Source organism: Strix uralensis, chromosome 1 (assembly GCF_047716275.1).
Source record: "Strix uralensis isolate ZFMK-TIS-50842 chromosome 1, bStrUra1, whole genome shotgun sequence".
NCBI classification, from domain to species: Eukaryota; Metazoa; Chordata; class Aves; order Strigiformes; family Strigidae; genus Strix; species Strix uralensis.
This window is the reverse complement of record NC_133972.1, coordinates 82,980,358-83,002,800: the sequence shown is the minus strand read 5'-3', so window position 1 is coordinate 83,002,800 and position 22,443 is coordinate 82,980,358. Positions and strand designations below refer to the sequence as shown.

Genomic DNA, 22,443 nt, shown 5'->3' with positions numbered 1-22,443 from the left:
TGACTAGTGGCTCAAATAAATGAGCGCTAAAATGTGAGGTATTCCTGCAAAAGACTAGCAGATTGTACACGTGGCAGGTACTGTGTGCAGATGGTACAGACAGATGGACTCTGGTGTCCCCAAACACTGAGCTGATTTGATGAAGGGAAGAAGCATCCTTGAGCGTTCATTCATCAAGTTGGAGCCTCTTAGGTAGGATAAAGGATGCAAAGGTGAGTAAACAGAAAATAGCACAAAACAGTGACCTGGTCAAAAAGCTACCAGCAGAAGGGCGTGTGTGTGTGTGTGTGTGTGTGTGTGTGTAGAGGTAGGGAGGGAGAGGAAGAATTGTAATTAGGTCATAGGGACCAAGAGACAAATAACAGGACAAGCTTATCTCTCAAATGTGAGGACAGAGGATGAACAAACAATTAAGTTTTTACACAGCTAATTATTATGACAGGGGATTTGTGGAATAAAATCACTAGATTAAAATATTATTAACAAAAAACTAAAGAAAAATTGAAGGGGAGCTTCAAAAATTTACTGGAGCTATGCCACAAGAGCTACAACAAAAGCTACCTGCTCAAGAATAAAAGAAACAATGTTTTGGTAAGAAGTATCTGTTGGAAAAGCAGCATAATAGGAAACAAAACAGTCCACACCAAGTTCTTGCAATAGTTTACGTAAGTTACAGGAATGGTTTTAAGTCAACCATGATTACTAGGATGAATCTGGTTAAGACCAAAAACATGTATGGAAGCTAATCATGAAACAGGTTTGTCATTCTGGAGGAAGGAAAGAGTAAACAGCAAGATAAAGATGTTCCTGCATATTTCAATAAATTCAGAACTATTGGAAAGCTTCCTGTCAAGATAATCCTCACAAATAACATGAAAAAAACCCCATCAGAATATATTATTAGGAAGATGACTAAATAAACACAAAAGGTAGATCAAAATGCCTGACCAGAGAACATTCAACAGTTTCTTTGCTTCAGCTGAGAAAAAGAGCAAACTATGATCAGAGACCCCTGGCTGGAGCACGAACAAAAGCCAATTCAAGAGTATCTCCCTCAGCTACATGTGTTCTGCCCCACTAATTAAAAAACAGCATATTCAAAGACCAGCAAATAATTTGAAAAACAAAACCAACCAACCAAAGAGCTTACAGATTTGTACGTTTCTGTTGTGCTAGAGAATGACAAAGCCAAAAGGTAAATCAGGGAAGAAACAAGACTCTGGAATTTGAGGTCAGTCAGGCAACATGGGAAAAAAAATATAACAATTTAAGTTTACTGAGCTTTTCTAACCCTATGAGTATATGCATTGAGACATATACCACAAGTGACAGCAAATCCGAAGTTTAATGTCAATGTGAAGAAACCATCTGTGAAGAATACAACAAGCACAAATACAACTGATTTAATTCAAAAACTATTTTACCCACAGGAAGGAAAATTACATTTTTTTGTATTGTAGTCAGAGTAAGGAGTAACACCAGAAGTTAGAAAAAAATTTGTAAGCTAACTAGCCAAAGATGAGTCATACATCAAACCTTATGAAAAATGTACAACTAATTTATCCAGTATTTACAGAGGTTTTGATTATGTAAAGCAAATATAACCTTTCATACATTTTTTTTAGAGTATTTTCAATTAACACTGAAAACTAAAATGTAATTTTGTGGCCTGCTCCCCGCCCACCCTCCCCTCCCCATTTGGCCATCATCTATTCTGGGATAATTTAGCTAGGAAGCTCTGTGATATATATTAATTTATTCCCATTTTACAAAGACAGCAAACCAAAAAGTTGTCCTTGTAGCTGCAATTCAAAGCAGCAATGTTTATTTGGAATATATTTCTAAAAACAACTTTAAACATCAAACATTAATGCTTCTGTTACAGATGTCATCCCACAACTGAGCAAGCAGCAAGATGTAAATTTAAAACATACAGTATACTTTTTTCTACATTAAAGATAAGAGATTACACAGTTAAGCTTATGGAAACCCATAGGACAAATCAGCCTACAACCAAAAAAAAAGTTCCTGAGAATTTTAAGACTGCAGTACAGACTCATTTTAAAAAAGGTCAAGAGACAAGTACTTCGGATAGTAGCTTCAAACCTCTGAGTGAGAGCTCTGCCAGTATGTGGCTTACTTCTAAACTGTTCACAAGTGGCAACTACAAAAAAGCAATCCTGTTGCAACGAAGATTAAGTTTACTAACCATAGTTGCCTGCACCTACAACTGGAATTCCTGCGTGCCCTGCCCCCCCCCGCACCCCTCCCCCCCGCCAAGGTCCACAAAAAGTCTTGCAGTCCACCGATTCACATTTACACATTCCAACGTAAGACAAAGGTAAAGCTCTAACTGAACCATTTCGGAAAGAATGTTTCATCATGTTAGTAAACAAAAGCTCAGCACCTTGCAGATCAAATAATTTTTAACTACATATTTTGTTTAGCTGTTAAAACATAGAAACTAAAGTCTAAAAAAATAATCAAGCAGTAAATACTTGATGAAGAAATACTCAAAGAACATAGCTGATGTTGTACTATAACATTTTACTTCATTTAAGTCCAGCAAATTTCACCCACCCTATGATTTATAAAGTACACTAAATATGTACATAAAGGAAACCAAACCCCATCAAAAGACGATCATGTGCATATGTACATACAACATACACACAAAATGTGCAAATTTCTTTTAATGCAGGTTAAACAAAGCATATGCAGGATAGAGTTGTACAATGATAATGGAACAGAGTATTCTAAGGATCCTAATGATGTTTGTATCTACAGCCAGTGCAAACTTACAAGGCACAAACTCAATGGTCACACTGTAGTGTTGTAAGTTACATTCAGGCACATCTCAATTTGTAGTTCTTCAGAAAAAGATCAATGGAAGTGCTACTTCTGTACTAAAGTGTCAGCCTTCTCTCAAGTTTAAGCACTAAACTGATGTAACCTATCACAATAGTTATCAGTAGGGTTCCAAGTTAATTCATCACTGGAAAGTCTATGGCTAAAACATCTGTTATACTTTCCTCATGTGAAAGTATGCTATTTCCCAAAATACCTCCCATACATTCTCCAAAGACTACCTATACCTTGCCAGCCTTGACATGTGGAATCTTACAGGATATTACTAATGCTTTTTTCTAACTTTCACCAAACTCCTTCAGAAAGTAAATCCAGATTTAAAAAATTTAAAAAGACAGCAAAGTACCTTACGAGATATTTGCATTTAACAAACTTTTGCTAAATTGCATAGTGACAGTGTGTATCAGCTAGTAATGAGTTAAAAACAAAAGCTTGCTGTTTAAGGCAAAATTTTAACACAGCATAGCAGAAAAAGCCAAATACCAGTTCCATCTAAACAAAGTACTGGCCCATGTAGTCTTATCCTCACAGTGTTTTCTTTCTTACTTTCATAGCAAACCCACACTTGCAGTATGCTTGATTAGAAAATTTTGGTGCATTTTTCTGAATGAAATGAGAGCAATTAATATGTAGGCTGATTGATACTGAAAACACCCAAGAAATATGTTCTCTTCCACCCCTCAAAAAAGGGGTTTTTGAGCCTACTGGGAGTTTAAAACTCATTTGTACCCAGGTCTAATATAATACCTAAAACCGAACTAATAATTTAAAAGTTTTCTAGTATTTAATAGGCGTTACCACATCACTTTGCTGTCTCACCCTAAAATTGTATTTTCATATTATTTTTCAATAGAAGACATTTAATAGACATCTGAAGAAAACAATACAATACAAAAGCTTAACGGTCTTTGCAAAAGTATCTTCTATTCCTTTTGCAAAGTAAGAAAGGAGTGATTTTATTGGCATTTATTTGAGGTGCCATCAATAAAGACACAAGAATACTTAAGAAAGCAAAAGAGTTCTAATGCTCCACATATATCTTTGGTTTAGCCTTCCTGACCAAAGTCTTCTGTAAACTTCTTTAACTTCTCCAGGTCCTGTTCATTAACTGTTGGTTTTGTGCTAGCTAGCGACCTGAGCATATCAGACTGTCAGGAAAGAAAAGAAAACAAGTGTTCTCAGAAACGAGTACCACTGCTAACAATCTTACTGCCAAGACAATTATGCATTAAAAAGCCCACTAAACCAAGGTGACCACAGGAGTGCCTATTTACACAAAACTAAGCAAGCCTAAACACTTCTGCACAGAGGCAGCATTTTATCCCTGTGAAGACAGACACCCGTCAGTGAGTTTTCTAACAATGAAACCACCACCTCAGGTTTAGGTTTAAGCTACCCATCCACTCAAGTTTTATTCATCTCTTTACTGAAAAGAACTGAACTTCCGTTTTATTGTCAGTTACTATTTTCAACCCATCTTTAAGTACAGTACTTTTAAGTGGAAAATAATCAGATGTTCCCATGTACTCTTCATAGTCCAACAATATAGAACAGTAGTTTGTGATTCATCTCTAGCAAAGTTTTGCTGTTCATGACAGGTAATTTCTGTCCCTTCAATTCAGTCAATTTCCTAGATAACTATTCAGATACTAGAAAATGGAGTTCAGAAAAATCGCAGGTCTATGAAGTTGAAAGCAGCAGTTAGAACACCCTATGAATAAAAACGGGCAAGAAAACTAATCAAGTCCTAGCCAGAGGCAATTGAAAAAACTAGGTGCCTAACACCTCATATTACTATAAAATTATGGGTTAACCCAAAAGTTAATATCATGATTTTCTAGACTTGATATGTGTCTCATCAGACTAGAGATACCCTGCTTAGAAAGAAATAAAACCTGATCTTTTTAAGGGCAAGAACTGGTTTTGGACACTGAAACAACCACCTATGCAACTACAGCGCATCAGAGCCCAGGTAGCATTAGGAGCACACAAGGAATTGTTATGTTTAATTCCAGGAAAGACTGATTAAAAATCCTCTTAGACCATGCAGGCAGAAGTTTTAGGGCAAGTCTTTACCTGCATATATCCTTTTGTGCTTCCTCAGTATGCAAATATGCATAGAAAATTCTTTTCTGAAATATAGCGGTGGTTATATTTACAAAGCAGTGCCTACTGTTTTAGAGGTTTGTGATCCCCATGAAATACACTGATTTCTTTCATTCATTACAGGACTGTTTGCACACAAAAAGTGACAGGAGCAGAGATTTGTTACCGAGTCCTTCCTTCAAACATTGTACTTAAATTCAGAATCTTTTGTTGCTCTCGGGGAAAAAATAAAGAATGCGTGTCCACCAATTTTTTTTAAGCAGTGAACTAAAATTTCAATTTGTCTTAAAATGACATCTTTTATTCCCTAGACTGAAGCGAGTATTTTGACATGCATAAAGAAAACAGCTGAAAGAGCTGTATCACCTGTGATGAAATTTAACCAAAACTGCCATTATATCCACCATCCTTCTACATTTTACTGTTTATGCTTGTATTTGTTTCATGGGCAATATTTACCTACAGCACTTCCCAATTTACACTGAATACAATTTTCCAGTATCAATGCTACAGAGTGACAGGAAGGAAGCATATCATGGGGCAGGGATCCCAAAGGTTTTCAATCAAAAGACAAGTGTAAGAACAGTGGAAGAGCCAGATGCTCTCTATGGACAATAAGAAAGAAGTGCTTATCAGGGATAGAGAGCTGGCTTTTTCACAAGCATGCTGTACTGTAGCGCTGTATGTTGGAAAGTCAAATGTTATCTGGTATGTCCAGCACTTCTGAAAACAAACAACTCATTCAATTGCCTTGAATAACCATTTGAAAAAGAGTCTTTGCAGATCTCTGAAATTATTTTAAGGTAAAGCAAGAAAGAAATGTTACAAAAGAACACCTACCATGCAAACTTGAGGCTCCAGTAATTTATCACCTGGAACCTCCATCCATGTCATTTCTATGGCTTCAGGATCACCTGGAGAACAAGGGGTGAACAAATCTACCATCGTATTTGGATTAGACACTGATGGTCCTTTTACCTAAAAATAAGAAAATACTCAGCTTATAGGAGTTATAATTTTAAAGACAAAACCCAGAAGCTGAACAGCACCTTTAGAGCAAAAAACATTCCTTGATTTCATGCAGATGCCTCACCCATAGGGAAAACACATCCTGTGAAAGAGAAGTTGTATAAATGTACTGTCATCGTTCACTTTGAAAACATGCAGCTGTAGTCAGATACTGAAATCCACAACAGGTCAAATCCCAGGAGCTGCTTCCTCCTAAGGTTGAGGATTTCTGTGGAAAACTAACATGCCAGGAAATCTAGCTGGCGAAGACATCCGTTCTAGTCCCTGGTCACTTTGGGAGTTCATTCATCACTGGTTAACAGCTTTCTAAAAACCCCTCCGTAGTTACCCTTGAGTGCCCCTCAAGTTAGGAAGTCAGAGATGGCTTTTCAATCTTTGAGGTACTGCACTACAAAGATCTGAGCATCTTTTCTGACACCACCTCAGCAGCACTGGATAGAAAACAGGGCCATCTAGTGGGAGAACAGAAAGAATCCTTTTTTCCCAGACACATGGGTAGACCCAAAAAAGCCACACCAGGTGTGTCTGTTCCCTTTCTGCAACACCTTATCTGGCCACAGTTTTATTTTCCTTGATTGTTACCTGAACCATCGCACATTCACAGGAACTCAAAACATGTGCAAAGATTGAAAGACCACACACTAACTGGCTGTTTTTAACAGGAGAGAACTGGATTTGCTATTCCAAATTGCACTTAAAGCACAATGCTGAAGAGCACAGATTGTAATATTCAAAATGCACTCTTAATTGTTTCTTATGACAAACCTGTATTATTACATAGAGCAAGGAATGATTTACAATGAATTAGTAATAATTGAGGAAAGCACTGTTTAACTGGGGCAAGTTGTCTGTTATGATGCAATAATAAAGCTAAGATTCTGCTTACAAAAATAGGAAATCACATCCAATTAATGTACTAACAACAGAAGCGGAATCAACTTGGCTTATGTCAGAGCCCTCAAAGTAGTGGAGCTGTGGAGGTTTTATCCTTCCCTTTTTGGGGCAAAGAGAAGTAAGTAGTAAGAATTCCTTTTGGGTTGCTCCACAAACTGACAACTGAGGTTATTTCATGTAATTTTCCAAGTTTCTTCCAAGGAACACAAAGAGCCTATCTTCAATTCAAAATAACGGTAGCTGTTCAGTTTAGGGCCCTTAACCTTTTTATGTCAGGCTTAGTTACTAGTAAAAAAAATTGTAATTGTAACTGAGATGATGAACTGCTGCTGCCAACAGTCGTTGGTACGTATCTCTTGTCAGCTTAGGACCCAAACTTTTTCCTACCTTACCCAGCCCCACACCTGCTCTTTTGAGGAGCAACAAATGAAAGCTTCCCTTTACAGCAGCAAAAACCTTTGCAGAATACCTTGACCTACCTTCACCCAGGATATATGAATTTCTGTAAAATCAAAGTTTGCAGTAAAAATGTAAGCAAAAATTACTTTTAGTCTGGGTCTACTCTAAAAAAATACTACACAGGAAAAATATAATTTTATTTAACCAGTACACTTGCATGTATTTGGAACTCTTTATAACCATTGATAATATTATCACACTTTTTTTGCCATTGAAGAGCTTAATAGTTTCTAGAGAACAGTTAAATTGAACAAGACCCATATGTGCAAATTCTCTGGGGAGAAAAACACAAACCCACTCTCCAATTTAATGGATTTAGATTGGTGATAAAGAACTCTAGTTGGTTCTTTGTCAGATAAAGTTTCTGAGATCCAAACATTTAGAAGAAATGGTTAAGGCAGTATATAGTATGTAGAGGTAACTGCAAGGTAAGCCAAACAATACAGTTTCAATAGTCTCTTTAAAGTGCACCTAAATAAGCGTAAACTAGTTTTCACATTACAGCAACATCCACAGGATGCTGCATGCTGTCCATACAATGAAACATAGACCTTGCTCAGTTGTCTTGCATCTTTACTACTGTCGCAAGTAACATTGCAAAGGTTTTTACCAGAACTTTACAAGAACCTTAATTTTTCAGTTCAAAAAATATGCCAAGTAAGCAGAATGAGCATAATTGTAACCCATCTGTGCCCACATGGACAAGGTTTGCATTTATTTAAACATGCTAGAAAAACATGAACCATGTAACTTGCACGAGAAAAAGACCACCTTTGTAACAGTCCCATTTAAGTCAAACTTCAAACTGAATCGTTTTAACACTACCTAGAGACATAAAGAGTCATCAGAGCTTGGATTGTGCAGCATGAATACACAGAAACTAGCTCCACCAGACTTATGGCAGAACTTGGGGTAGGGAGGTGGGAGGCTGGGGGAAGGGAACTAATAAAAAAAAAAAGAGGAGGAATACCCAAGTTCTCTCCTAGTTGATAAAAAGGATGTTTATAAGCGTGCAATATTACCCAAAATCAAATTCACTTTACTTGCAAAGAATTTTCAAATTAATATAGTTCTCAGAGATGAAGTAACAAAAAATTTTTGATTCCTACTTACTTTTTTAAAGTGAGTAGCTGATTGCACTTTTCTAACAGGCTGCATCAGTGCATCACGTACAATGATGCTTATATCTGCACCAGAATAGCCATCAGTTCTCTTTCCAAGCTCTCGATAATCTGATTCTGTTAGGAGATTTGGAGTTGACCCAAGATGAAGTTTGAACATTGCAGCCCTGGCATGGTCTTCAGGTAAAGGAATATAAATACGCTTCTCAAACCTGGTTTAAAAAAAGAAAAAACAAAGTGTTCCACGGATGCTAGCTCATGCAGGTGCACAGTGGAAAGCTTATGCAAATAACTATATAGCTTGTTCCTAACAATACTGGAAAGAAGCGGTTTCAGTATTATAAACCTTAAAAAAAAATCTAGAGGCAAATATTCAACAACCTGTTCTCATAAATAATACTGTAGGTAGCATAAGCTAACATCCAGAATATAACAACTACTTCCCTTTCATGACAATGATCATCTCTTCAGACTGAAGTTTTCCTAGATTCTCTCCAGCTGAGTGCGTGTTTTAAAAGAAAAAATTGAGGGGGAAAAAGCCTTTAAGTGTTGAAGTGTATTTGAACACTTTTCACACACAAAGAACTGCCTGACAACAAGCTGACACATACCTGCCCTGTGGGCAGGGACATCTTTCACTAGACCAGGTTGCTCAAAGTCCCATCCATTTCAATGATGGGACATCCACAACTTCTCTGGGCAACCTGTTCCAATGTCTCACCACCCTCAGCATAAAAAATTTCTTCCTTATGTCCGATCTAAACCTACCCTCTTTCAGTTTAAAACCATAGCCCCTTGTCCTGTCACTACAGGCCTTGGAAAAATCCCCCCAAACATCTGCCTTACTTATAAGCCCCCTTTATAGGCTCAAGGTCTCCTTGGAGCCTTCTCTTCCCCAGGCTCAACAAATCCAACTCTCCCAGCCTGTCTTCACAGGAGAGGTGTTCCAGCCCTCTGATCGTTTTTGTGGCCCCCTTCTAGACCCACTCTATCAGGTCCATGTCTGTCTTGTACTGTGGACCTCAGAGCTGGAATTCCAAGAATGAGGTGAATGTGTTGCTTAAAATTTCAAGTCTAAATTCCTCTCACACAAAACTATAGTCATACAGGTTGGAAGTGATCTCTGGAGGTCACCTGGTCCAACCCCCAATCAAAGTATGGCCAGCTTGAATAAAAGTCAGTGACAGTCACAAAAAAGTAATGTTTCTTTAGTCTACAAAAGTGACCATTATTCAAGCTGTGTCCTCATCACAACATAATAATGTTTGTCACATAGCTGTATTTGTCCTCTGCAGCTCAAAGAAAGATCCAGCTAATCATATACAGGTATGGAAGCCCTTTATCTACAAAACAACAGTTAAAACAGGCACTGAAAGATCACCAAATTATGCCTAATCAGTAGAAAAACATGGTGTTTCTGTGTAACATAAGGCTGTATTTCCAAGAAAGAACTCAAGCTACTCAGGTTTGTTCACAACTGAAAAGGAAAGCTCTACTCACTCTTGCCCTTCTGAGGTATGTATTTTGTAACTTGTTCCCCAAGTCCACCGAAAAACCAACCAACAAGCAAACAGAACAGTTTTCTGCTTGCTCAAGCACAATGATCTAACCAAGAAATTAAATAAACTATGAGGCCAATATAAGAGTGAAGGAACCTACCTCTTTAAAGGGGCAAGGGGCTATTAATTTAGCGCAGTCCATCTCGTGGAATTGCATTGTAGAACATCAGCCATGTCTGCAAACATGAGCTGGATTACTACCCAAGGTAGTCTCAGACTGAACCCTCACAACAGTTGCAAATTTCATACCATGAAAAAATGCCATCATACCTTCTCCTGATAGCAGAATCCAAAACCCAGGGTATGTTTGTTGCTCCTAATACCAAGATTCCTTCATTGTCAACACCAACTCCTGTATCAGGGCAGAAATCATTTCACCATTTGGATGATAAACAGACTGTTTTAAAATGTCGCCAAAATTTAACAGGGTGGAACTGTGGATCTTTTTAGTGTTCTCATACAAGCTATGCTTAAAATACGTATCTTAATTCCTTTGACTGATTCTAAAAACCAAGTAAACTTACCTTGCATCTGGACTAGAAATTCTGTTTTTATCCGTCTAGCAGCCTCACTTTCATTTTCACTTCTTGACCCACAGAGGGAATCTATCTCATCAATGAAGATAATAGAAGGTTTGTTTTCTCTGGCAAGCTGGAACAAGTTTTTCACTAATCTTAAAAAAGGAAACAGCTTCAGTTATCTTAATGATTACACCAGTAAAAGCACATAACTTAAGATTATGATACAGTCACTTCCTTTAGAGAAAGCTAAAAAAAAAAGTATTAACATTAACATAAAGCTACTCAAAGATACAACATTCTTTCAGCTCCAAGATTCAGCATTACACTGAGTGAGATAGCCCAGCATAAAGGGAGGTGAAACATTTGAGAGTACTCCAGGCATGGTTTTGCAAGAAAAAGCCCTTTCCCAGTTTACATTTCTACGAGACAGCCTGGACTATACAAAACCACCACTCTAGACAGATTCAAAAGAACATGGCTTTCTCTTATTTAACATTTGTAACCTATTCAGATTAACTCTAGAGATTTTGCAAGAAAGAACATGTACATTTACTTTACACAACTTCACTAAATACTTTTTATACAACAAGAAAAGTTGGTTTGCAAAAAGCCCCCAGAACCTAGCCATATCTTATTAATGCATTTTACTAAGTTAAAAAGAAAAATAAATAGGAACATGCTGGGAAATTTTTCACATTACCAGCACTAAACCTCAGACAATAGTCCCAAATAAAGTAAAACAGAAAAAATGCCAAGCTGGACTCCAGTTGTGTATTCCTTTTGCAACAGAAGAAAAGCAGCTTAAGGTTTCCAGCTTTTTGGGAAAAAAAAAACCCAAAACACTTTATCTAATGGCCTTTCTTCCTCATCCTATCAACTTTAAATAGCATTGCTGAGTTGTCCCACACTTCAAACTATTAAAGCATGGTTTTGACAAGTATTCTCATCATCATATGAAAGTCCTTTCTGTATAAACCCAGAGCTTTCTCTTAATTCAGGAAAACTTCACTGGAAGCCTAGACAAATTCCTGCACTTCTAAACTGCAGCCAACATGTCACTTGAGGCTTCCTCGTCTTCTTCACTATCACACAGTAACAAAGAAAGAGGTGGCATGGGGAACCATGACATTTTCTGTCAGGGCTGTTCCTCTCCTTCAACCTATTTTTGCAAGTCTCTTATGTCTTCCAGATTTTGTCTGAAATCAGGATAAAAAAACCCCACCTCTGTGCGGACAAAGAAAAGCCATGTGTCTGCCGGGACAGAGGAGTGGGAGATGCCAAGAGGCAGAGTACCCCAACACTTCAGACTGATGTAGTGTGCAATCACAGCTGAATTTAGAAGGGGAATGAGTTCCATGGTGCTCCCAGAACCTTTCTGAGCTAGTTTTAAAAGCTGTCTTGAGCATGAAGAAAGGTCCAGTTGCAGCAGGATAAAATGCAGCACATGATGGTATCTTTACATGGCACTGCAGCATAAAGCATAGAAACACCTGAAGTTTTAAAAAGACATGACCCTTCCCTCAAATTCAATTTCTTTACAGCAACTTATCTAGCTCCGTATTAATTTCTTCCTGCCAATGCTTTCCTGGGCCTCTGGCAGCTCCAACTTACTTTTCACTTTCACCTAACCACTTTGAGACAAGGTCAGAGGAAGATACTGAGAAGAACGTAGAGTTGTTGGCTTCTGTCGCCACAGCTTTTGCTAAATAAGACTTTCCTGTTCCTGGTGGTCCAAACAGGAGAATCCCTCTCCAGGGTGTTCTCTTTCCTGCAAGAGAGAAACCAGCAGTCTTCAAAATACTGTAGAAAGACTGAACCTGTTTTTCTGATGAAGCCCCTCTAAGTTGCTCAGAGGTTTTCCACATCTACCCATGAAAACTCTGTCAGATGGATCAATCTCTTTGTTAAGAGCTCAGCTTGAGTCTCCGATACATTGACATAACACTCAGATCCCAGTGCTGGTCCTGACTGGCCAATAGCAAATAAATTCTGTAATTCTGACCTGTAAACAGGTGCGGAAATTTAATGGGCAAGATCACTGCTTCTTTAAGTGCTTCTTTGGCACCTTCGAGGCCAGCAACATCACTCCATTTGACATTTGGTCGCTCCATAACAATTGCTCCTATAAGAAAAGATTGTGAAAAGATACATGCATCACTAATTTGCACAACTCCAATAAATTCCATTTTTGAAAAAATAATTAAGAAATCCATGCTCGTATCCATACTGAATAAAAACAAGGCATTTCTAAGGAGATACAAACACTGAATACTGTTAGTCAAATGGATGTCATTCCTACAGGAATCTGTCATGTTGTTTTACCACAATAAACCATGGATAACCAGAATACTGGTTAGTTAGGAGAACTAGAGTTAGTAGAAGTCCTACAAAGGTCAAAGCCAGTCCATAACTGACCAGCAAATGTGCATTTAGTAGTCACAGAGGAGTACCTTCTCTAATAGGTACCCAGGCACCATCTCCTTACTAAACCACCATTGTACTTCCCAAAAAGTTTGAAATTTCATTTTAAACAATGGAAGCAATGTAGCTGCACTAGCCCAGGATTTGTAAGATTCTCCAGCAGATGAAATAACTTGTTGAGTATCTCCAGATGTGCAGCAAACAATCGGATCTTCTAATGGTAAAGAGCTTTGAGACAGAGCGCTGAAAGCATCAGAAAGGTTATATGGAGACTGCCTAGCTGCAGAAGTAGTATCTTCTTGGTCTAGCTATGTTCTCTCAAAGTTTATCACCAAGTCTCATCTTAGTCAACAAGTTAAGCTTGATTTTAGCCAACGGAGATGTATTTCGCCTTCTCTTCAGACTCCAGATCGGTTAGTCTGACATACCAAAATGATTTTGTCTTGACTACTTTTAGATGGGACAACTTCAATCTGAGCTAGTAACTGAATATTAGATCTCGTAATCCTAGCCAAGGCAAATCCAAAAGGTAAGAGAAATTTCCTCAGATGAAAAAATGCCAACCAACCCCATGCTCATCTAATTACTGAAACACACTGAAGTTTCGGTTGCCCTATTTCTCTACAAGGGGCTTTCTACAATTTCACAACTGGCTTTCACCAGCCATTTTCTTGACACTTTCACCTTATGCCTTCAGAGCTCTATGAAGTAATTTAAGGCTTTTTTTTCTTCTACAGAATTGAAAATTTACTGTTACTCACTGGCTAATGAACAAAGCAAACTTATTTACTTTTTAAGTATCTCCTTTGAGATTTTTTTTTCTTTCTTTTGCTGCATTCCTTTTCTATCAGATCAAAATGAACAATGTCAGAACAGGTAACAGTTCAGGTAGGAAGAGAGGATTATTTCAAAGACATACCATGGTAACTGAAAACACTGCACTGTAAGAGATTACCTGTACCAAGACAAAAATGGAACTGGAATTGTAGGCTTCCTAATTTTGTAGGTATAAATTAATAGCTGGAAGATTAAGCAATAGAGTGCAAATAGCCTTTAAAATTCTAAACAAGAGTACATGACAGTAGACCCACAACTACTATCCAGTCTGAATGTTACTTATCACTTCTCCCACAATAAGCCATGTTACTATTATAATTAAAAACTTGATAAATACCCACAAATGGGGAAAGTTCCATAAGACAAAGTCAGCTAGGAGTAATAAGGCAGCAAAATTAAATACAAGAAATTTCTGTGGCTGTTGTGGGAAGTAAAATGAAAGTGAGTAATCTGAAGGCTGTCCAGATCTTGTATTACCTTAGTAAGAGACTCCTGTGTTAAGTTTAAAGGTACCAAGGACCTCACACTTCAGACTTTCAAGCAATCAAATGTATAAGCAAGAACACTGTCATTTTATAGAAAGTATCAAAGAAGTGGTGGGTGCAAGAATCTATTTCTTCAAGTAAGAACTGAAGGTCAGATTCACGTGGGAAGAAACAAAGTCTTTATAGTGAGACACAGAGTCCAACGTTCATCATTTTTCTCATTTTAAAATACAAGAAACTGTCCCATATAACTGTGCAAAGGATTAAATAAATGTGCAGAGAAGTAGAAAAAGCATGATACAGTTTCCAAATATGAATCAAATATGATTCAAATAGGTTCTGAAATTACACAGGCAGAGAGATCTGGTAAATGTGTTTGATCTTTGTTACACTGAAAAATAAGGGGAGAACAATGAAGTTTCTTCAGATCCATAAGCACCTTCTGGCAGGGAAGCTCTGCACAGTTCTTCACAATTAAAGGGTAATAAATATAAAACAAAGCCTCTTTTTTTTATATCTACAAAACTACTGGTAGCTGCTATACATTGTATCACTGATTGTATTCAGCATTTGAGTTCAAAACCCCAAACTATTATGTTACTCAACTGGGAAAGCATCATGACTGCATATGAGAAAATGCCACCCGTTACCATAAACAGGCAAGAATCCATGTTCTCAACTCCTAAACTTGAGCACAAGCTTTTTTAATGAGAATAGTCCTGCTTACACTAAGCATTTGTATGATGTTTGTTACCTTAGCCTCTAGGCAATACTATAATGCACTTAAAAGTAAAAAATACTGATTCAGTTTAGCCAACAGCTACCTGGGATCTTGCAACTTCTCCCATTGGAAAATGCTGTCCTGATAAATGGTACAATTTTAACATGAAACACAGGGTACATTTCAACATAGTTACTGTATAATTTTATGGCACACAAACTCATACTTCCATAAAGGCTATACTTTTGTATGTGAAGAATACATACTAGTTGATCCACTTATAGGCAGTAAGTTAATCCATAACATTTAGGTGGCAAAAATATAGGAATTTGCTTGACTGAAGTCACCCCTATTTAAAGAAAAGGATGCTTCAAAATTACCTTGAAGTTGATTCTGTAGCTTCTTTTTTTCAGGATCCTCTGACTCCCCTTCCCCATCACTGTCATTCCTGATTTGGAAACAAAAAAAAGTGTTGAAATACAGTAAAAGAGCCTGCTGTCTTAGGATAAAAATCAGAATGCAAAAAGCAGAAAAAACACCAGTCTGAAGAATGAAAGAAACCTTGAGAGACTTTCACATCTCTACGGGTTTACATCATTGTACGCCTGCTTTTCTACACCATGTTCTTTCTAATTCACCCTCCTCACCATTTCAACTTCCTCTTACAGGTCTGAGCCCTCTTAACACACTTCTACACGCTTTGAGCCAGTCTTTAGGAAACAAAAGCCCTTGTGCTGAGCAACACGGAAATGCTAAAATAGTTCTATTTGTAGACATTGACACTTGTTCCCTATCTGGAATTTCAAAAGGACTTGGTCAATTCCATCTAGTACTATGAAACTCTACACCCTTGGTCTTGTCAGAGCAAAGGAAAGTGGAAGTTAAAGAAGGGAAAAAAAGAGACTAGATAAAGAACAACTGGAGCAGAGGTCATGAAAATACACGTAACCTCTATGATATTACCCATTCCTTCTACTATAAACCAGCAGAACACAGTACAGCTCAAAAAATAACACTGATGAGACAAGTAGACAATGAAGGAGACTGAAAATCAGGTGAAGTTTCAAAAGACAACTGAGCAAACTAGCTGTTCAGGACTGCCAAAAAGGACAACCCCACCAAAAGGTATCATTCTGAACGCTTCCTCCCTCCTATCCCCATAAAGGCAGTAGCAAATGCAAAAGAGGCGTTGCTTGTTCAGGTGGCTCTACTTGTTCTGCTCTCTGATATGCAAAATAAAAAGCAAACCTAATAAAAGGAAAGCAGAGCAAAGACTAGGCAGCAGCAAGGCATCAGAGCGAATCAATCCATCTTGCAGTACTTCACCCTACAGAGAGCTTTGCACCTCTTATCTAGTGTGACACAGATCAAACTTGGGCCTCAGTAATCATCAGTCTGAATTTATTTTCTAGTTAGCATTTAAATGTAGAAAATTTTAAGAGTCATCGGGCTCACTGCCATTAAGCAAGATAAACATGTGTTAGTCTGAAACAGCTTTCATTCTTCAGTGAATCTCCTATGCAAATGTTTGCACACTTCAGTAAACAAGCATAGAAATGCCCATGCTGCTAATTCATGTTATTTTTCTTTTATTAGCCCACTGTATTTCAGCATTAGTAGTCATCTGAAGCATTTGAAAAACACTAGTTAAAATGATCTCTGAAGAGTTGAATTTTAGAATAAGCTGAGTTCAGGAAGTATTTTGCTTTACCTTCTCCAAAAACATACCCTTTTCCATCAGTAGGACCAGACTCTTTAACTGGTTTTGGTGCAGTTTTTTCTCTCTTTTTCAGATATTCTTTCAGCTTTTCTGCTCTGTCCAAGTATTCTGTACATTTCGTTCTAATGCTCTGTTTTGCTTTATCACCCTGTGCTTCATCTAAGAGTTTGAAGAGAAACAATGCTTTGTTAACAGCAACACACATGTGCATCAATCAGAAAATAAGACTAACTGTCTTCTTCATATCTTATCAATACACCTCTCTCAGTGCTCACCACATAACCGAATACCTCAACTACTTATTTTTCCACTATACCATGGAAGGAAGCGACAGGAAGGATGTCATCACCTACCAAAAATCAAATATACAGCTGAACGATTGCTTTGGCTTAAAATTTGACTGTAAAGGATTAAGGACAATGGCACTGGAAGCTCTTCTGTCAACCTTTCAAGTTTCTATACATTGTCTTAATAACTCCTTTTCTGAAATAGCTCATCAAGAAGCTGCTTGTGCTAAGCAATTTTTATTTAGAAACATACTTTGCTTTTCCATAGGCTGCTAATTTTAAGAGATGTTCGCATCATAAAGAAAAAATACATAAAGCATTTGAAAGAGTTAGGTATGGTTCAACAGTCACACTATTCTCTTAGTCACTATTACAGTATTTCAAATCAGCCATCAAAATTTAACATGTAAGTTTGTGTGTTAAGTTTTCAAAAGTACATTAGTATTGTTAAAAGCACAGAAAAGTGATATTCTGATAAAGGTTGTAAGATATAAATGGATAGGAAGTGATAAACAGAAATTATCCTAAGTGACTATAAAGAAAATAGTGTTATTCTTCAAATCAGGGAGATCTGTAAGCGCACAGGTGAGCAACCCTAGCCCTAGATTAGGGCTGTGCCTACATTAAAAAAGCCCACTCCTTGTATACAAACACTGGACATGACACAAAAAGTACACAGAAGTGTGAAAAGGCATAAAATAATGAGAATATGGAAACTGAAGAAAAATTACAACATATAAATCCATCTCATATGTTTTGTTGGCCAAGATGAACAGCAAGACTTTGACATTAAGGAGCGAAAAATGCCAGCAGAGAAGTTGTAGAGAGGCAAGTGGCATGAGTTAAGAAGCAAAAAACGCTCCCTAGATACAGCAAAGGCTTCTCGTGTAACACGTGGTTTTCAGCACAACAGACATACAGGGACCCCTGTACTTATTGTCACATTTCCTTGTGCAGTGGCCAGCCTGAAACATCGCTACAGAATTACAGAACAGAGACAGCAAACCCCTGCCTCCCTGTCTTAAAGAGCTCTAAAACAAAACACAAGTGAAAAATAATCTGATTTCTTATGAGAACAGAGCAAGCACACAACACAGTAAAGGCAAATGCTGCAAAATACATGACCTCAAACTACAATTAGCAAGTATCAACTGATGATGAAAGAAAAATTTAAATACCAGTGTCAATTTAAGAGATTACCCTCTGCAATTTGACTACTAAACTCTACTTAATCATCCAATACATTACACTTACATTTAACAACATGGAGAAAATACTGCACAGCGTGTTGGTACAAGCGGAAGGCTTCCTCATAGTTTCCTGCTTTATCTTCTTGCGCTGCCTTGCTAGCAAGGTCTATTGCTTTCTGTAACACAAGCAAATAATTAAGTGATACACGAGAGCATTTTGCATCATCAAAGAGACATTTAACCTGTTGCTCTGACTGTTTTTGGATGCCCAGTTTTTCTGCTATTCAACATTTACCCCAAAAAGTTGAAGGCAATTGATTGCAAGTCTTAGGTGGTGCTTTGTATGTGGCAATATTTCTACCCTTTTATGAACAGTGATTAACAAACAAAATTTACTAGCACCCAGAAAAGGGTGAGAACAAGTTTCTGTATACTAAGTTGGAACTACTACTGGTTTGTCTATGCAGTTTTCCTTACCAATCTTTGCATTTATTATGGAAAGACTTGGAAATCCATTCAACGTTTTTTTTAATCACAGACCTAGACACTTTGAACTATGACTGATGACATCAGCAAACCCTGTCAATAGCAGTGTCTATACAGGAAGTACGTGACTGTAATGTGGTGAAACTAGCACTATCACTCTTCCAACCCTATGCCGGGAGACATCTTCAAAGACTGACTATTTGTTTGGCTTTTCTAGGAGGATTTAGGTTCTCAATATCCAAGTAAGATATTTTAATTAGCACTCCAGTGGGAGGGGAGAAAAAAACCCCACCAGAAAGAGAATGTACCCAAATCATGAGCATCAAGAAAAGTTCTAGAAGTTATGGATGGATTTTTAATTTATTTGTTGAGCTAATAAAACTGTTCCAAATAAAACTGACTGATCTAAGCCATTGTATTGCATACAGTGGCCTGTGGATTTATTGGTATCACCGTTATTCCTTTGCTCTTAAGTACTTATTACCTTTTATTACACTTCACTCCTCAGAATGCCTATACCACTTCAGGACAATTAAAACAGTCTGTCTGAACGACTAGTTCATGTAAGTTTAAAAAAGGCAGCTGATTAGCCAGAGTTAACCAACACTAACTAAATCTTCTATAGCCCCACACATATTTTTCCATATTCAGTCAACTTCTTTTCCTAAACATTGTTAGTATGCTCAGGATGGTTATCGTAATGTCAGGGAGCAAGGTGGAGAGCTTCAACTGCAGTATGGAGTTTTCACTAGACATTCCAGTACAGATAATCTTGCCACTATCTGGACATTCTGATCTGTGTTTCAGGCAAAGCAAAGCTAGTAAACAGTAGCCATGAAATGGTAAGCAGCAAAATCTCTCATTCTATAGCTTTGTGTTGCTGTCATGGAAGCAAAGATCATCTCAACAGATCTACCTGAAATCAAAGAGCAATTTATTTTAAAACAATGATCCAATAAAGCAGAATCTATGGCTCTGTTCTGGCAAGTGTTGGAACACTGTAAGCATCTGTTTCTTTGGAACAGAACTTAAGTCTATCCTTTTTGGAGAGATCATGAGCTGATAAGCAGTTTACCACATACAAATGGGCAGTCTCCTCCTTGCTGCTCACTTTGTGCTGGCTCCATTAGGCCCCTCCATGCACCATTTAAATCCAGCAAAAGAGCAAAAATTAACCCAAAAAATAAGTTAACTTTCTTCTTAAAGTTAAGTCTCTGTGACTTAAATTACCACAGAACAGTCCAATGATTCCTGGATCCAGTATAACAAAGACAGCGATACAGGTGACACTAAATCCAAAGAATAAATGGCAAAGACCACCTGCTAAAATGGAACTGTGAGAAAACAGGGCATGTTGCAGTCCTGATCCTCTGAAATAGAAGTCTACATCATGTTTTGACTGTTTTTGGTATATTCTGGTTTTGTAAATACCTAAAGACTATTACTTGGGTATTAGATTCTCAGCTCTAGCACTTCATTACATCAGCTGGCATCTTAGCCTGTTACTGTGATGAACACTGCTATCACACAGGAAACAATTTATTAGAAAGCTGTATGAACTAGGGCATAGATGACCAGTTCTAACTATCCATAAGGCACAAACTGTATTTACCACGCTATAGTTTGATGAACATCACCCTCAGAAAGAATGTCAGCTTAGACAGGTTTCATTCCCTTTCTGCTTATTCTAGACCCTGTGGTATCTCCCCTAGCTTGGCCAGTATAAGCATTACATGGCCGTAATGAGATCACAGAAATGATGAGGGTTCAAACAGATGAAGAAAAAATGTCTACTTTTGACACAGGTCATTTCTGGATCTGATTTGCCAACCAGCCACAGAACCAACTATACAGTCCCAGCTGAGGGCTAACATAAATTGAAAAACAGCAGTCAAAGACTTCCTGCAGTCAGTACTCTTAAAAGAAACCTAAGCCAAACACGGTGCGTCTAGACCACAAGAGGCAACAGTGCTTCCCAGGTGGACACTGGGCCCCGCAGCTCCAGCGTCCCGCAGGGCTGGTGCGACCGTCTGCCCGGCAGGTCCCCGCCCCGTCCCCAGGAACTCAGCGCCCGCCGCCAGCAGAGACCGGGGCTGATGAGGGGGTTCGCCTGTGGCCTCCGTTACTTCCGAGCCCCAAGCCGAGTCCCCGCGACACTCCCTTGTGACCGCGCCTACCGACAGAGGCAGCCCGCGGCTCTCCCGCCGGCGTCCCCGGCCCCGCGAGCGGGAGGCGTTTGCGCTCCCTGTCCCCCCGCCCCGCCCGCAGGCCCGGCCCGGGACACCCCGCGGGCGGGCAGGCGGCGGGGGCACCCCAACCCCACTCCCTCCTGCTCGCGGCTCCCCGACGGCCGCCACCGCCGCCCGCCGGGCCCGCCCCATCCCGGGCAGGGCAGGGCCGGGTCGGCGCCGTTCTACCTGCAGGTTGCTGGTGGTGCCCGCCATAGCGGAGCGGTGGAAGGAGACTGGAGAAGAGAGCGTAGGCCCGGCGAGTGCCGGTGGCGGAGCCGAGCTCCCCTCCCCCGCCGCCCACAGAACCGAAACCGCGACCTCCACCGGCCGGCCGCTTCCGCACCCCCAACACCGATAGACACACTTCCGCTTCCGGGCGCCGCCTCGCGCGCCTGACTGAGGTCAGTGCCGTGCGCCCCGCCGCGCCGCGCCCCGCCCGGAGCCCCGCCCCCCGCCCGGAGCCCCGCCCCGCCTCGCCCGGAGCCCCGCCCCCCGCCGCGCTTGAGTGCTTCCCTCCCTCACAGCTACAAAAAGCTTTTGAGTTGATGTTTGCACTGCCTCTATCAAATGTTAAAAGGTTGTTGCTAGGGTAAAGTTAATTTTTTTCCCCTCTCACGCTAAGTTTAAGAAATTTTCTTACATCTCTACCCTGCCCTCTCCCACAGTTTAGTTGCCTTCAGCGGCACCATCATGTGCATAATCTGATACAAACGCTGAATACTTTTCTTCACAGAACCAACTCTTAATAAATTCGGACACAGTCATGAGCAGTCACGTGTTACTCACCTGTGGGTTAGTAATAAAACTCAGGTAGTGTGCGATGCCTGCAGAGAGTATGAAGGAGGAAGTGACTCAGAACACATAGCAAATTATAAACCAGTTTTGTAAAGTTGACTTGCTGCATGGATTTATGAACATGTGCTAAATTACTGCCATACCCCTCACCGTGCTACTCTAATTCCTTTAGGGCAAAGAAGGAGTATCTGGGAAACTTCACTGGACTAATAAGCCCCATTCTTCCAACTACCTCTAAGCAACCAAAATGCAAGTTTGACTTAATAATTTCAGTGTCACTTTTTGATTTTGTTTTGTAATAAAATAGTTCATGGAACCTTTTTGATACTGTCACTAGGCTGCCTATTCTGGGCAGAGGGTAAAAGGCGCATCCACAGTCACCCCTATACCTGGGAAGGTTGTGGTAATTGCTTCCTCAAGCCATCTGGTTGGCAGTTTATTTTGGTAAGTGTCCTCATATATCCACATGTAGGAGGATGCTTTGATTGATTTTTGGGCATGGTCAGTAGCTGTTCTCCTTGGCTGTATTGCAAATGTGAAAAGACATGATGTACCAAAGATCAAGTCATGTAATCAGACTTGGGGAATGAGATGGTAAAGAAAGATGGTGGAGAAAGTGCGGTTTATTGAGTTTGTCACAAAAGACAACTGAAAATGTCTAAGCGACGGGAGAGCTGATGATTTCTAAAGGAAACTTATAGCTGTGTTGTCCT

The 22,443-nt window shown here is 39.2% G+C and overlaps 1 protein-coding gene across 1 annotated transcript; it reads right to left on the bottom strand.

Annotated features, from left to right (window-relative positions):
• Positions 1-1,790: 1,790 nt before the first annotated feature.
• Positions 1,791-21,310, bottom strand: VPS4B (vacuolar protein sorting 4 homolog B). Its single transcript, XM_074873447.1, has 11 exons — positions 21,122-21,310; positions 18,283-18,394; positions 16,750-16,900; positions 15,402-15,469; positions 12,560-12,679; positions 12,169-12,325; positions 10,561-10,709; positions 10,307-10,388; positions 8,470-8,689; positions 5,815-5,952; positions 1,791-4,016 (listed from the first exon to the last, which is right to left on the bottom strand). Exons 1-11 carry the CDS (start codon positions 21,146-21,148, stop codon positions 3,915-3,917), a joined length of 1,326 nt encoding a protein of 441 aa, XP_074729548.1. The 5' UTR covers positions 21,149-21,310; the 3' UTR covers positions 1,791-3,914.
• Positions 21,311-22,443: the final 1,133 nt, after the last annotated feature.